The sequence below is a fragment of the Carcharodon carcharias genome, chromosome 23, assembly GCF_017639515.1.
Source record: "Carcharodon carcharias isolate sCarCar2 chromosome 23, sCarCar2.pri, whole genome shotgun sequence".
Classification (NCBI taxonomy): domain Eukaryota; kingdom Metazoa; phylum Chordata; class Chondrichthyes; order Lamniformes; family Lamnidae; genus Carcharodon; species Carcharodon carcharias.
Genome location: NC_054489.1, coordinates 51,669,203 through 51,686,382, shown reverse-complemented (window position 1 = coordinate 51,686,382; position 17,180 = coordinate 51,669,203). Strand labels below are relative to the sequence as shown.

The 17,180-nt window shown below is 47.7% G+C and overlaps 1 protein-coding gene across 1 annotated transcript in view; it reads right to left on the bottom strand.

Annotated features, from left to right (window-relative positions):
- Nucleotides 1–17,180, bottom strand: part of LOC121269131 (1-phosphatidylinositol 4,5-bisphosphate phosphodiesterase delta-3-like) — a 195,189-nt gene that overhangs the window by 166,026 nt on the left and 11,983 nt on the right. The window contains exon 2 of the mRNA XM_041173618.1: nt 4,138–4,293. Coding sequence (XP_041029552.1) covers nt 4,138–4,293 — 156 coding nt within the window. The remainder of the gene's footprint in view (nt 1–4,137; nt 4,294–17,180) is intronic.

Here is a 17,180-nt window from a genome sequence, read left to right as displayed (position 1 = left end):
AGTTGGGTCAGGTTTGGGGGGTTGTCAGATGGAATGGGAGTAGCCAGGGGCGGGGGGGGGGGGGGGTCAGTGTGAGTGATTAGAGGGTCAGTTCTAGAGTTACCCAGGAGTTAGACTCAGTTTTAATCCATCATTTCCTGGGTAACTACCAGGTAAATACTGAAGATTATGCAAAGTCCCTGACCCTAGCTCAGTATCGGGGACATTCACGGAGCATCCTGGTGAGTAGAAGTGCCCATCAGAAATTGAAACTTCCCAGGCAATTCCCACAGAGGTCTGCCTGTTAGGACTTCCACCGGGTCCCGATGCACATCTTCAGTCGTACGACCAGTCTAGCTTTGGCATTTGATCTTCTTCCAGATTTTAAGACATCAGTCACTGCACAGTTACTGACCACTGATCACTGTAACTGCACCTGACCCACTCGAGCCAGTTGGGCTTTAAACTGGGGTTTGACTTTGGATGCAGTTGATATTTTTCACTTTTTGACAAAATATTCAAAACAGGAATGGACAACAAACCGAAAGCAGAGAGACACCGTGAGTAATTGGCCTGGATTTTGCTGTCAGTGGTGAAGGGATAGTCCTTACCACTGACCTTAAAGAAAGCTGTCCACAAAGCTCTAGTGATCTCTGTGATCTAGCAATCTCTGTGACATGGATTTCCCCTTTTCTGGCATTAATTTCATTCTGACACCAGCTATAGGGAATCTCTAGGTACCCAGCAACAGTGACTAAGGCCTGGGTTTTCACTCCTGCTGGGCCAGGACATTTCCTAACTCCACAAACCCGACCTGGGCAAAAGTGGCCTAGAAGCTGGAATTTTCAGCCTGGGGAGCAGGGTGAAATGGGAGTCAGGATCGCCGCCCCAAGGAAGAGTGCAGAGCTACCGGGTGTGGGAGCAGCGGTGTGGGAGGCCTGCCTCTGAATTCTGATGTTTTGTCAAAGTTTGAAAAAAATGCAATAAAACAAAAAACATACCTCCATCCTTACCATTCACCTCCCTCATACCCCCACACACTCCCCATGACCTATCCAAGCTGACCATGCCAATCTGTGCCCCTGTACCCATCCCCTAAGCACCCCCATACCCTCCATACCAACCTCTATCCATAACAAACAATGTTTTTTTTCACATCCCCGATATTTTTTTCACAAGTTTGAAGGACAGGACTGATAAATGCCTTGACAGTTCTAGCAGGTCCCTTTGAAAGTTGCTTCTGACCGTTTTGACAGTTAATTTTGACAGGACTGTTGGCAGTTGCAATGAGCTTAATGTTAATGAGTTAATGAGTAACTGCACATTTATGCCCACTTCTAACATTTCCAAAGGGCACCTGACCTATACCAAAGGTGTCCCAGGACCACATCTAAAGGCGTACTTTAGTTCTCCAAACAGGTAGCCTGCCTATCCAAATAAATCCACAAAGCTCAGACCCACACTTCCCTGGTCTAATGTGCATGCTCCAGGTTTCACACTTTGGGATGAGAAGATCACAATTGTGTGGAGGTGGCCGATGATTTTACTGGGCAGCTGCCTCTGTGAATCACTCACGCGTGAACCCTGGCCCACCCCAATTTCTGCTCTGCAGAAATAGGAAATGCTGTTTGCCAAGGGTGGAGCAGCTGAAGGTTAGGATTTTCCGCTATTTTCACCACCAGGAAGAGACACTGTCTAGCTAGAAGTTCAGATGTTTTCAATTGGGAATTATTCTTGTGTTTCTCCACTGAACCATTTCCAAAGTCTCATTATCACCCACCATGATCCCCGCATGTTGGTCATTCTTAATCCCATGTCCCTTCAGGATGAACTCTCATCAGAAACACTCTCATTTTGAAATTTCCCTTTAATGTCTCTACCTCTTTAAATTTCACTTATATGCAATCTCTCTATCTTCCCAATTTTCCAAGAACTGTCTGAATTTGCACCTGGAGTTGTGAGTAATTATGCAACTAAACTTGGATCAGAGGACAGAATGTCATTAACTATTAGTTCAGGCTTATGTTAAAATAGGAAAGTTAAATTGGAGTTGAGGTGAAAATCATTGCTTCAGTTTACTGCACGAGCAGCCTTATTGTCATCTGATTAGTAAGAGTGAGGAGGGGCATGTTACACAATGGGTATGTTACACAATGGGCATGTTACACAATGGGCATGTAAACTACACAGCATTAACTGTGTGTCATCACTACTCCTCTAGAAGTAAAGGAAATGGCCATTGTAGCCCTTGAGTCTGTTCTTATCTTCAAATAGATTATGACTCATCTGTGACCTAGCTGCACAATGCTGCCTTTGCCTCATATCCTTAATAACTTTGATTAACAAAAATCTATCAATGTGAGGTTTAAAATTAACGATTGATCTCACATCAATTGCTGTTTTTGGAAGAGAGTTCCAAACTTCTACCACCCTTTGTTCAATAGAAATGTTTCCTAACTTCATTCCTAAAAGGAATGCACCTTCAGTCTCAGGGCCTAGCGGAATGGCTCACAGCCCTGATGTCACACCTCCAGTTCACATGCTAGTGCACAGTTCACAACAGCAGACACAATGGAATCAAGAGTCCAATAGCAGGAAAAGACATATGATCCATTGAAGCTTCTAGTACCCAACTCTCCAATCAAAGCCTTTCTCTTCTTTACCCTAATTATCAACAATAACAACCTGTATTTATATAGTGCCTTTAACATAACCAAACATCCCAAGGTGCTTCACAGGAGCATTATTAAACAAGACTTGACACCAAGGCTCATCAAAACTTGGTCAAAGAGGTAAGTTTTAAGGACTGTTTAAAAGAAGAAAGAGCAGCAGAGAGCCAGAGTGGTGTAGGGGGGGAATTCGAGAGTTTAGGGCCAGGCTGCTGAAGGTATGGCCAGCAATGGTGGAACAATTAAATTGAGGTTGCTCAAGGGGCCAGATTTAGATGAGGGCAGATGTCTCAGAGGGCTGCGGGGCTGGAGGAGATTACAGAGATAGGGAGGGATGAGGCTATGGACAGACTTGTAAACAAGAATGAGGATTTTAAAATCAAAGCATTACTGTATTGGGAGCCAATATAAGGGTGAAGGATGAATGGAACTTGATGCGAGTAAGAATAACGGGAACAAAGTTTTGGATGACCACAGGTTGGAATGTGGGAGGCCAGCCAGGAGTGTGTTGGAATAGTCAATTCTGGAGGTAACAAAGGCACAAATGAGGGTTTCAGTAGCAGATGAGCTGAGGCAGAGGCAGAGTCAGGCAAGATTATGGAAGTGGCAATAGGCAGTCTTAGCGATGGGGAGTAAACGTGGTTCAAAACACATCTCAGGTCAAATATGACGCCAGTGTTGTGAACTGTCTGGTTTAGTCACAGACTGTCACCAGAGAGAGGAATGGAGTGGGTAGCTAGGGAGGATTTTGAAATGTACAGAAGCATTGAAGCTTTCATCTTCTCAATATTTAATTGGAGGAAATTTCTGCTGACCCAGTACTGGGTGTCAGAAAAACAGTCTGATAATTTAACAACAGTGGGCAGGTCGAGAGAGATGGTGGGGAGGTAGCGTTGGGGTCATCAACACGTTTGTGAAAACTAACCCACAGTATTTTGGATGATGTCACTGAAGGGCAACATGTCAATAAGATATAGGAGGGGCCCATTAGATCCTGGGGGAATACCAGAGGTTACAGGGAGCAGGAAGAGAAGGATTGCAGATGATTCTCTGACAACAATTAGATTGATAAGAATGGAAGGCAAGTGCAGTTCCACCCAGCTGAAGAATGGAGGAGAGGCGCTAGCGCAGGATGATACAGTTAACTGCAAAGGCTGCAGACAGGTGGAGATGGACGATGAGAGAAAGTTTACCTTTGTCACAGTGACATAGCATGTTATTTAATTATCCAATCAAAGCCCTTCTCTTCATTACTCCCTCTCAGACAGAGAGTGACCAACAATTTGATAGTCTCACTTCCTATTGCGATGTCTAGTGTCAGTTTCCTGGTAGCTGTTCGGGATTGCTGAAGGAGTAATGCATTGTCAGTAGAATATAGCACCTTTCACTCCATCTGAACATGTCATAAATAACACTTGCACAAAGCAGTTCACAGCCAATGTTCAAGGTGTGATGCCTGAAGTAATGCTGTACTCAGGGAGGTACTCACAGGTACATGGCTTTTTCCTGCATTTCGACTCACACCAAACAGACAACCCATCCTCCTGGAGTTTCATCCATCGATCCTTCTTCCACAATCTCGACTTTATTTTTTGTAGGATGCTGCCTGTCATCATGAATTTTACATCTTCATCTTCGCGCAGCCCTGAGAGAGGCAGGGGGCAAAGGTCAGAAGACAGCAATTCAATGAATACAACCTCCAGAAGGGATCTTGCTTTATCAAGTACTGCAATTCTACTTTCCTATTGGATGTGCATGTTAAAAAGAAAAAGTTGGAGAAAAATTGTTGGCTAGTGTTTTCCCCCCCTTGGTTAAGGTTTTGCTGCCTGTCACAGGCCAGGTTGTGGTCATGTGAGCAGATTGCTGACTCTTTCTCTACAATTTGCCAGTCCTGCTCTTAGAATCACTACATTTTACAGACAAAAACTGCCAATCGGCCCAAAGGACCTGTTTAATTCCATTCTCCAGTTCACTCCCCATAACTCTTTAATATTCGTCTTTATTTTCAAGAAAATAGCATATATGTCAGTGCGTAGGTCAACCTTTACAGCCTCAAAAAAATCCCTTCACAAAGGATAGCCAATTTATACACAGAGTATAAAAGCGAGCCACCAGCATGGGTGTGGATGGTTACCACCTTTGTCATTAGCCGCCTGGAGTCTGTTTTTTGTGGGTATGTCTTACACCTCGTGCATCTTTGCAACACAACCCGTATTGCCTGCCTGATCCTTCGGACCCAGCGGCACTGCTAAGTAATCACCCGTTTGTGGACTGAAAAATTGAGGCTGACCATTAACCCAAGTGTGGCATGTGGTGGCTGAAAAGGCTGGCAGTGGGTGGGGTACTTATACATCGAGTATATGTAAAAATATGATATGATATTTGGGGCTATATAAATGAAGTTGTCTAATATGCCATAATTTATTATATCTAATTCCTTTTTAATTGAATTTATGAATTCAACAATGAATTGTGGCACAACATTCCATATTTTCCCCCATTTCCTATGCAAATAAATTTTTCTAACTTTCTAATTTATTCTTTTCATGATTATTATGAAGTTGTGCCTTCTTGTCACCATAGAAATAGTTTATTGCTATCAGCAGAACATTGAACACCTTTATCAGGCCATCTTTGCCTTTACAACTCTCAAAAAACTCCAAAATCTTCAGAGCTCCCTTCCGAAATATAATTCCATATCCCTAGTAACACTTTGATCAACCTAAGCTGCACCTTTTCCATGGATATTGCTTTCTCCCTACAATGAAGTGTCCAAAGCTGCACACAATACCCCAACTACATCTTAAATAAGGTTCAACTTTACTTTTTTGCTTTTCTATTCTAATCTTCCAGCTGTAAAACCAAGGATTGACTTTTCATGGTTCTTTCCATGCCCACCTTGAATGACATGTGTATCTACACAAGATCCCTCTAGCCCCACCATTCTATCCAAAGTGCATTGCCTTTCTCTATTCTTACCTACAAAATGTATCATTTTATATTTTTCCACACTGAATTGCATCTGTTATCCATTTGACCTATCCTGTTGTCATATTACAATCCTCTTCACAATTTGCCTATTCCAAATTTGGTATCATCTGCAAATATTTATATTGTTCCAATAACTCTTATATTGCAATTGAGAGAGGGGTCCACACAGATCCCCGTGTCATCTCCCTAAGACACAAAAAAGATCATAAATTGTTTAAATCAAACCTCCCATTGTGAGGACACATTATAATCACAAAATCAGTGGCCAGCAGACGATCCATCTCCCCAGCTAGGACTATAACAAAGGGAGAACTATCGAAACTCGTTATACCTGCAGAGGCACTAAAAAGCACCATTTAATCTCCTAAAATGAGCAATGGGTTTTGACCAGAGACATAGAAACTGCTTGTTGGCCCACAACTGACTTATTAATGGACAACATCACTTGACCTATGCTTCTGGCCTTTGGAAAGTTTTAATATTACATTTCCAGACTCACAACTCAGCTATGGCCCAGAACACATTGTTGGGGGGAGGGAATTAGTTCTCAGAGAATAGTGCGGGGGTGAGGGGGTTGGGGGAGCTAGGATCCAGAGCAAGGTAGGGAATGGGTGTAGGACCGAGGGAATAAGCGGGATGGGGAGCTAGGCCCAGAGCTTGGGGATGGTAAGAGGGTGACAAGAAACCAAAGAACTGGTCAACTTGGAAAGAAACTGATTCCAGCTATGTACTTAATATGAGAGGTTTCCATGCTGTGTCACTAAAGTAAGCAGCTTCAAGTCCAGCTCGATGGAATACCACTTTGACAGAGTACTTGATTAACTAGGGGAAATTGGTGCAGTGAGTGAAGAGGTGCTATTCTGTTCCTTTTGAGACCAAGGAGCCGTCCGAGAGAGACATTGGGAGACACTGACATCTGAGGATTAATTTCCAGAGACTCTAATTAGATAAGCAGGGAGATGATTGGTTGCATTCTTTTAATTCTTTCATGGGATGTGAGTGCTGGTGGCTAGGCCAGGATTTATCACCCAACCTTAATATCCCTTCAAAAATGATGGTGAACTATCTTCATGAGCCAATACAGTTCATGTGGCGTAGGTACACCCACAGTGCTGTAAGGGAAGGGGTGCCAGGATTTTGATCCAGTGACAGGGAAGGAACGGTGATATATTTCCAAGTCAGGATGGTCAGTAACTTGGAGGGGAACTTCCAGGTGGGGGTGTTCCCGTGTGTCTGTTGTCCTTGTCCTTCTAGATGGTAGCGGTTGTGGGTTTGGAAGGTGCTGTCAAAGGTGCCTTGGTGAGTTGCTGCAGTGCATCTTGTAGATGGTACACACTGCTGCTACTGTGCGCCGGTGGTGGATGGAGTGAATGTTGTAGATGACGGATGGGGTGCCAATCAAGCGGGTTGCTTTGTCCTGGATGGTGTCAAGCTTCTTGAGTGTTGTTGGAACTGCACTCATCCAGGCCAGTGGGGAGTATTCCATCACACTCCTGACTTGTGTCTTATAGATGGTGGACAGGCTTTGGGGAGTCAGGAGGTGAGTTACTCATTGCAGGATTCCTAGCCTCTGACCGGTTGTAGCCACAGTACTTATATGGCTAGTCCAGTTCAGTTTCTGGTCAATGGTAACCCCCAGGATGTTGATAGTGTCGAATTCAGCGATAGTAATGCCATTGAAGGTCAAGGGGTGACGGTTAGATTCTCTCTTGCTGGAGATGGTCGTTATTTGACAATTCTTTGGCGTAAATGTTACTTGCTACTTATCTGCTGGATGTTAGGTGAATTTTAAGTTTTTACTTCTCTAAGCTGGGACAATAGTTTAAACCCAGACCGGGAAAGTACAAACACTGTTTTAAATTTATAGCTTAACTAATTAAACTATTTAATATGACAACAAAGAATTGTTGAACACACTTTAATTAAATAAATAAAACAAGGCCAGCCTAAACTACGGCAGACTGGCTATGTGTCTGGACTGTGGAAAAATAGAGAAAAAAAATCAAGACTTGTGTTATGCCCAGCATGTCATATTCCTAATCTTTAAGATACAAACTTTATTCAATGTGGTCACAGAAATGAACCTTTTCTTTCTAAAGTGAACAACCTGTTGCAGCAAATGTGGCTGCTGAAGGTCAGTGACCTGCCCTGTGTGTTCAAAAACTGACTCACTGGCAAAAAGAGACTAAACGCTACATTCCAGATGAAAAGGTGTTAGCTACACACATGTTGAGACCATCAAAAGATATTCCTCAGTTGAATGGATCTTTTTTTGAAACAAAGAAAGTGATTGGCTTACCCCTCCTCAAGATGAATGCCTTAAAACAATAAACCAGAATGTGGCTAAACAATCCCAGACCACCACCATATTTGGAAAAGGAACTAAAATTGTGAGAAGTCACATGGTAAGGCAGCAATGTTTGTGCCTTTGTAATCTTTAAACGCTGGTCCAGGTGAGCCTCTCCATCATGGCAAAAATCCAAGAAATCACGGCATGTTCCATTTTCATGGGGGTGGGGGTTGAGTTGGGCCGGGGTTCATGCATGCGCAGGTTATGGAGGTAGCTGGCCACTTAAATCACGAGCTGCTTCCACTGAAGTGTGAAACCCAGTGTGTGTAGATTAGACCAGGTAAGGGCTGGTGTGAACTTGGTGGATTCATTTGAATAGCCTGTGTACCCCTTTGGACAGGTAGGGTACCCCTTTGAATATGGTCCCGGGACACCTTTGTGAGAGGTAAGATCCTCTTTGCTAAAAGTAAACATGCACTTTTTGCACACTCATTGGTACTGTCAAAGCTGTCAAGGAACTGTCAAAGGATACTAGGCAAGTTTGAATGGAGGAAGTAAGGCCAAAGGGTGGTGGATGGGGGTCATGGTGTTAGCTACAAGGTTGGTATTGGAGCTCAACAGGGCCACAGGGATGTAGGGGAACATAGGAGGTATGAAGGGCCATGGGAGGAGTGAGTAGGGGGCATGAGGTTGCATAGGTTGGTATGCATGGGGCATGGGGAGTGTGTCGGACGGTGAGGGGGGCTGTTTTTTGTTTTATTGTTTTTTAAATTTAATTGAACGCAGTGGCAGGCCTTTCACCCAGCCTGCCTCTGCACTCGTTCCGGGGGCAACAACTTCCAATCCAGCCTGCCCCTCCCCAGAATTAAAATCCAACCTGCGGGCGGCCATCTTTAAAGGTAAGGCTTACAGAACCAGGAATTCTCTCCAAAAATCAGGGTTGCTGTTTGCTGAAAGAGAGACAGAGCAGAAAGGACAATAACATCTATCCCTTAAGAATCAGAGGCTGTAACATTGCAAGGTGTTTGTTTTTGGGCCCACCACCATTGCAAACTGACCTCCTGGTACTAAGACTGCAAGAAACTGGCTTCATGTCCTGTAGAATGTTTACCACTTTGAGAGAATTCTGAAAACAACTTCGGCTGTTGAATTCACCCAAACTATAATTCAGGAGTGAAGATGCCTTTCCATCAGGCCTGCACCATATGTTTTCCAGAACAGGAAAGTCATGTGAATTAAAAACTGTTTCTTTTGTTAATGACCTGTAAAAGTGCACTATTCTCTTCAAATGTACTTTCCTAGAGTGTGTATGCATGTGCACACACACACACACACACACACACACTCTCACGTGTACACACCTGAGTGTGTTTGTGTGCGTAAGCATGTGTGTGTGTGTGCATATGCATATGGGTGAGTGTGTGCATATGCATGAGTGTGTTTGTGTGTGTGTGTATGTATGCACGTACACGTGAGAGTGTGTGTATGAACATGTGTGTGTATACGTGGGCAGGATTTTACCGTTGGCGAGCAGGGGTGGGGCCTGCTCACCAGTGCGTAAACTGACGAGCGATGACGTTGGGCGGAACTCCTGATGTCACCACACCCCATTTAAATTTTCAGGAAGGTGGGGGCGCAGCCCTTAGCCTCAGGGAGATGAGTGCGCTCTTTCGTGCACATTCACTGGGCAATGAATAGAAACAAGGGCCTCTGAATTATTGCCCCTCCCTGTCTCAGAGGCACAGTGTTCAATAGCAGCACCAGGTTCACAGGCCTGTGGCTGACATCAGTTAAATAAGCACAGGAACCAAGGACCTTCAGTCTGAATAGCTTAGGGACCCTCTGAGATATCTCCTCTCCTCCAACTCTAGTCTCTTCCACAGCCTCAATTTTCATCCTTCCACCATCGGCGACCAGGCTTTCAGCTGGAGTTCCCTCCCTGAACCTCTCCACTTCTCCACCCTCCTGCAGGATGCTTGTTACAATCTATCTATTAAACCAAGCCTTTGGTCACTTGTCTTAGTACCTCTCGATTTTAGGCATTCCCCCCCCCACCCTCACAGGGAGCACACAGCGCTTCCATGCGGATGTTACACTGGACAGGCCTTAATTGGCTCGCCCACGTAAAATGGCGCCGCGCCTCCAATCAGGGGCACCGATGGGAAGTGTGCCCGTACGCACCCGCCCATCAACATCCCCCCCAATGGGGGGAGAATTCTGCCCATGTGTGTGTATACATGAGCGTGTGTGCGAGTGTGCATGTGTGTGTATGTGTGAGAGTGTGTGTATGAACACGTGCGTGTGTACGTGTGTACAAGTGAGTGTGTGTACACGTGAGAGTATGTGTGTGTGTGTGTGTGTGCGTGTGTGTATGCACGTGCATACATATATGTGTGATGGGGTTGGGGAGGATTGTGTGTGAACCAGTCGTAATTTCTGGAGATAGGATTACTTTTCTAAAATTACAAAAGGTGCTAATGTTTATCATTTCTATGCGATGAGGTGATAGATTCTGCGATTGGTCAACACATTCCACTCCCAATGGCACGGAGAAAAGTGGGTCATAGCAGCTGCTACACACTTTGACAGATAAATGTGAGAGACCCAAATCTGGGGTTTTGGAGTTTGTGTCTTTGTGGAAAAATATTTGGCAAAACATAGTGTTTGTTTTCGTGACAGGTGGTTAAGATCTGGATTGTGCTACCTGAGAGTGTGGTGGAGGCAGGTTCAATCGAGGCATTCAAGGGAGAGCTAGGCTGTTATCTGAAAAGGAAGAATGGGCAGGGTTATGGGGACAAGGCGGGGGAATGGCACTGGGGGAGTAGCTCATTTGGAGAGCCAGTGCAGATATGATGGGCCGAATGGCCTCCTTCAGTGCTGTAACAAGTCGGTGATTCTGTGAAGTGGGACGAATCAAGGATTGATTTCCTCACAATGGAATAACACACAAGTGTTCTGACGATATTCTTTCATGTGATGAGTGGCAGGAAGGCATTGGCCTGAACGAGAGCTCATTTGCTGTAAGTAATCAGCCTGGACCTTTGGGCACACCGGGTGATATCGGAATGCGCGGCAGGATCAGGTTCTCACCAGGTTATTTATTTTTGAGTGGTTCCTGTCTCTTCTATCCTTAATCTCTCTTACCTGGAGACAGGAATATTTCTAGGGTAAAGCATCAGGGACAAGCAGGAAGGCAGCCAAGCACTGGTACCTTGGCCAAATGCCAACTCTTCATGTGTCAGCATAGGAAAGATCAAGCGGCTATTCAACCACAGCAGGCAAGCCTGACCTGACCCCCACTTAAAGACATTCACTTTCCATCAGGAATCACTGGGCAATGAATAGGAACAAGGGCCTCTGAATTATTGCCCCTCCCTGTCTCAGAGGCACAGTGTTCAATAGCAGCACCAGGTTCACAGGCCTGTGGCTGACATCAGTTAAATAAGCACAGGAACCAAGGACCTTCAGTCTGAATAGCTTAGGGACCCTCTGAGATATCTCCTCTCCTCCAACTCTAGTCTCTTCCGCAGCCTCGATTTTCATCCTTCCACCATCGGCGACCAGGCTTTCAGCTGGAGTTCCCTCCCTGAACCTCTCCACTTCTCCACCCTCCTGCAGGATGCTTGTTACAATCTATCTATTAAACCAAGCCTTTGGTCACTTGTCTTAGTGGCTCTCGATTTTAGGCAATCCCCCCGACCCACACAGGGAGCACACAGCGCTTCCATACCTCCTTATGTGACGCAGTGTTTAATTTTAGTTGATAACACTCCTGTGAAGTGCCTCGGGACAATTTGCTATGTTAAAGGTGCTATGTGAATGCAGGCTGTTGCTACATAATAAACAAGGTGAAAGTTTCACAGTTTCACATCTCCCCAGGAAGCCACACTCACAGCTGGAGATGAAAGGCCAGGAACACACAGCCCTATTTCTGACATCTGCCAACCTGCCTCCTTCCTGTGAACAGTGAATCCTCCCACATCCCAATAAATTAGCCATACAAGTCTGTCTGACACCTGGATACAGAGTAAATCAGTCTGTTTCTAACAGGTTGGTACAAATACCTCTTGCCTCACTTAGTCTTTAATTGTTCACATGTCTGTAGGTGGGGAAGTTTTTAAACACATATGCATTTACTTTCTCGAGTCAGTCCAAACCTGGGTTCATTTAACTCAGCATCAAACTGTCTCAGTGCAAAGTACATATCTCAGTATGAAACAAAACCTTTATATATTCACCAGAACATTTCATTACATAAACAGGCTAACCCCACTCAGACAGGCATCAACAATGAAGACTTGTGAAAGAGATTGCGGTATCAGCTGAACATTCAATTCCATATCCCAGAGCTTGGAACTTCTCCAGTCTGGAGTACACTGCCTTATACAAAATCCAACCCCATGTAGTACACCTCGTACTAGCCCCCACCCCCTGGGGTACAGAGCCCTGTACCAATTCCACGACCCCTGGGGAACACTGTCCTGTACCAGTCACCGCCCCCTGGGGTACACAGCCCTGTACCAGCCCCCACCCCCTGGGGAACATTGTCCTGTACCAGCCCCCACCCCCTAGGGTACACTGTGCTGTACCAGCCCCCACCCCTGGGGTACACAGCCCTGTACCAGCCCCCACCCCCTGGGGAACATTGTCCTGTACCAGCCCCCACCCCTGGGGTACACTGTCCTGTACCAGTCCCCATCCCCTGGGGAACACTGTCCTGTACCAGTCCCCACCCCTGGGCAACACTGTCCTGTACCAGTCCCCACCCCCTGGGGAACACTGTCCTGTACCAGTCCCCACCCCTGGGCAACACTGTCCTGTACCAGCCCCCACCCCCTGGGGAACACTGTCCTGTACCAGTCCCCATCCCCTGGGGTACACACTCCTGTACCAGCCCCCACCCCATGGGGAACACTGTCCTGTACCAGCCCCCACCCCATGGGGAACACTGTCCTGTACCAGCCCCCACCCCCTAGGGATGACTGTCTTGTACCAGCCCCCGCCCCCTGGGGAACACTGTCCTGTACCAGCCCCCACCCCCTAGGGATGACTGTCTTGTACCAGTCCCCACCCCTGGGGAACACTGTCCTGTACCAGTCCCCACCCCCTGGGGAACACTGTCCTGTACCAGCCCCCACCCCCTGGGGTAAACTATCCTGTACCAGCGCCCACCCCTGGTGTACACTGTCCTGTACCAGCGCCCACCCCTGGGGAACACTGTCCTGTACCAGCGCCCACCCCTGGGGAACACTGTCCTGTACCAGCGCCCACCCCCTGGGGAACACTGTCCTGTACCAGCGCCCACCCCCTGGGGAACACTGTCCTGTACCAGCCCCCGCCCCCTGGGGAACACTGTCCTGTACCAGCCCCCGCCCCCTGGGGAACACTGTCCTGTACCAGCGCCCACCCCCTGGTGTACACTGTCCTGTACCAGCGCCCACCCCTGGGGAACACTGTCCTGTACCAGCGCCCACCCCCTGGGGAACACTGTCCTGTACCAGCCCCCACCCCCTGGGGAACACTGTCCTGTACCAGCGCCCACCCCTGGAGAACACTGTCCTGTACCAGCGCCCACCCCCTGGGGAACACTGTCCTGTACCAGCGCCCACCCCCTGGGGTAAACTATCCTGTACCAGCGCCCACCCCTGGGGAACACTGTCCTGTACCAGCGCCCACCCCCTGGGGTAAACTATCCTGTACCAGCCCCCACCCCTGGTGTACACTGTCCTGTACCAGCCCCCACCCCTGGGGAACACTGTCCAGTACCAGCCCCCACCCCCTGGGGAACACTGTCCAGTACCAGCCCCCACCCCCTGGGGAACACTGTCCTGTACCAGCCCCCACCCCTGGGGAACACTGTCCTGTACCAGCCCCCAGCCCCTAGGGAACACTGTCCTGTACCAGCCCCCGCCCCCTGGGGAACACTGTCCTGTACCAGCCCCCACCCCCTGGGGAACACTGTCCTGTACCAGCCCCCACCCCCTGGGGTAAACTATCCTGTACCAGCGCCCACCCCTGGTGTACACTGTCCTGTACCAGCGCCCACCCCTGGGGAACACTGTCCTGTACCAGCGCCCACCCCTGGGGAACACTGTCCTGTACCAGCGCCCACCCCCTGGGGAACACTGTCCTGTACCAGCGCCCACCCCCTGGGGAACACTGTCCTGTACCAGCCCCCGCCCCCTGGGGAACACTGTCCTGTACCAGCCCCCGCCCCCTGGGGAACACTGTCCTGTACCAGCGCCCACCCCCTGGTGTACACTGTCCTGTACCAGCGCCCACCCCGGGGGAACACTGTCCTGTACCAGCGCCCCCCCCCGGGGGAACACTGTCCTGTACCAGCCCCCACCCCCTGGGGAACACTGTCCTGTACCAGCGCCCACCCCTGGAGAACACTGTCCTGTACCAGCGCCCACCCCCTGGGGAACACTGTCCTGTACCAGCGCCCACCCCCTGGGGTAAACTATCCTGTACCAGCGCCCACCCCTGGGGAACACTGTCCTGTACCAGCGCCCACCCCCTGGGGTAAACTATCCTGTACCAGCCCCCACCCCTGGTGTACACTGTCCTGTACCAGCCCCCACCCCTGGGGAACACTGTCCTGTACCAGCCCCCACCCCCTGGGGAACACTGTCCTGTACCAGCCCCCACCCCCTGGGGAACACTGTCCTGTACCAGCCCCCACCCCTGGGGAACACTGTCCTGTACCAGCCCCCAGCCCCTAGGGAACACTGTCCTGTACCAGCCCCCGCCCCCTGGGGAACACTGTCCTGTACCAGCCCCCACCCCCTGGGGAACACTGTCCTGTATCAGCCCCCGCCCCCTGGGGTACACTGTCCTGTACCAGCCCCCGCCCCCTGGTGTACACTGTCCTGTAACAGTCCTGTTTCTGGTATGCTTTATGACCGTGCCACATTTTGGCTGGTCTGCATTCTGGGCCTATGCCAAACTCTTGAAGCTTTGAGATTCAGCAGAGAGAAAAGGCACAGCCTGAACTGAAATCATTTCCTTCCAGCTTGCTGGTATGTGTCGCAGACCTGCTGAGGAATGGCCTCTGTTGCAATGTTACCGTGACTGACCAACTCCCACTCTGCTGAAATGAAATTACTCATCTGTTGATGCTGAAATGTTATTTTGGAATTATAAGAACAGACAGCCTTCTGTCAGTACTTCACCGTACTTAGCGATGTTCCACAGACAGGCCCAAGAAGACATTGAGCTGCCCCACGCCATCTCACACCCACTTGAATAATCACAAAATTCAATTTAGTGTCAGTTACAAACTCCAGTAAACAAGCGCCTGACTTAAATATCAACTGCTGCTCCTATAATAGCATGTTCATCCCAGGGGCAGTGGTGTCCAGCCAGTAGCATGTGTCTAATACAGTAATACTGAGTGTAAGGGGAAATCAGCCAAGGCTCCAGGGTCTAGATTCGTTACCAGATGAATCAAAGCGTCACGAATCAATGGACAGTTTCAAATAACATCACTGACAGTTCCTCCCAACACAGTGGCTGAGGGAAAAAGTTGGCAGGCAAGGATTGACAGTTTCTTGATGCAGTAACTCTCGCTTCGCTCACACAGTGCAGGATACATGGTTTAGGCATTAGTAACTGATGGTTCTGGGTTAACAATGATGCAGTTCAGGGCTGAGCACTAACCCCCGCCCCCTCCACAACACCTTCTCAAGGGGACAACTGTACAGTCCGACCAAGTGCAAGGTGTGTTCAGAGTTTGCTGCCGTACACTATTCACAGCACCTCAGTAGCGAGTAGCACTTTAAAGATGTCTATGGATCACACAGCTTTCCAACTCCAGGTAGCAGGGATTGTCTGACACCTAACCACAAGTGAGGCCATATCTGCTTTGGGCACAAGTAGCCAAATCTAGCACTGTTGGGATTCTGGATCTGCCTGTTGCTCCAGACTAACTGGAGTAATTGTCTTGCAGGGGAAGTACCCAATGCAACGCACAGACTTTGTTCAGGTGTCTCCTCCATTATTGTTCTACAGCAAAACTGATTTTTTAAAAATCCAATCTCTAGAAAGAAGGATTTGCATTTCTGTGGCACCAGTCACAACTTCAGGACATCCCAAAGCACTTTACAATTAACGGAATACTTTTGAAGTGTAGTCACTGTTAGGAACATGGGAACAGGGGGAGACCATTTAGCCTCTCGAGCCTGTTCCGCCATTCAATGCTCAGTAACGGCTGATCTGTGACCTAACTCATATCCCTTATTCTCTATTGGAATGTAGAGAAATACAGCAGCCAATTTGCGCACAGCAAGATCCCACAAGCAGCTTTGTGATAATAACCAGGTAATCTGCTCTGTCATTTGAGGAATAAACATTGCGCAGAACACTGGGGATAATTCACCTGTTCCTTTTCAAATAATGCCATATCTTTTACTTCCATCTGAGAAAATAGATGGGACCTCAGTTTAAAGTCTCACCTGGAAGGCAGCACACTCCCTCAGCACGGCACTGGAGTGTCAGTCTGGATTACCTACCTGCCCAAGTCTCTGAAGTGGGATTTAAATCCATAACCATCTGACTGAGAATGTCACAGCTGATGCTTTACAATATTGAGTGTTGATTTCTACATGTACACTTGTGGGGAACATTGAAGCAGTAATGGTCTCCTGAAGTTTTGTGTCCAATATACACTGACAGACTTGGGATGGTCTCTGAACACTAGGACTCAGACATTGAACGGCAGAACAGGCTCGAGAGGCTAAATGGTCTCCCCCTGTTCCCATGTTCCTAACAGTGACTACACTTCAAAAGTATTCCATTAGCTGTAAAGTGCTTTGGGATGTCCTGAAGTTGTGATTGGTACTGAGGCTCACACAACAGCCTGCATTTTCAGAAAAAGTTTCAGTATTCTAACTGCACATTACAGAAGCTCAGATAAAACAATGACACTTTGTATTTATATTGCATCTTTGACGTTAAATGCCCCGAGCTGTTTCACACGAGGGCTACAAAATGAAAATTGACAATGAGCTACGTAAGGAGATATTAGGGCAGGTGGCCAAAAACTTAGTTAAAGAGGTAGCTTTTAAAGAATGGTTTAAAGGAAGAAAGAGAGGTAGAGAGTGGACAGGTTTAGGGAGGTAATTCCAGAGCTCAGGACCTTGGCAGCTGAAGACACGGCCGATAATAGTGAAGCAATTAAAATTGGGAATGCTCAAGAGGCCAGAATTAAATGACCTCCTCCCAACTCTGATATATAAGGGCAGGGGGAA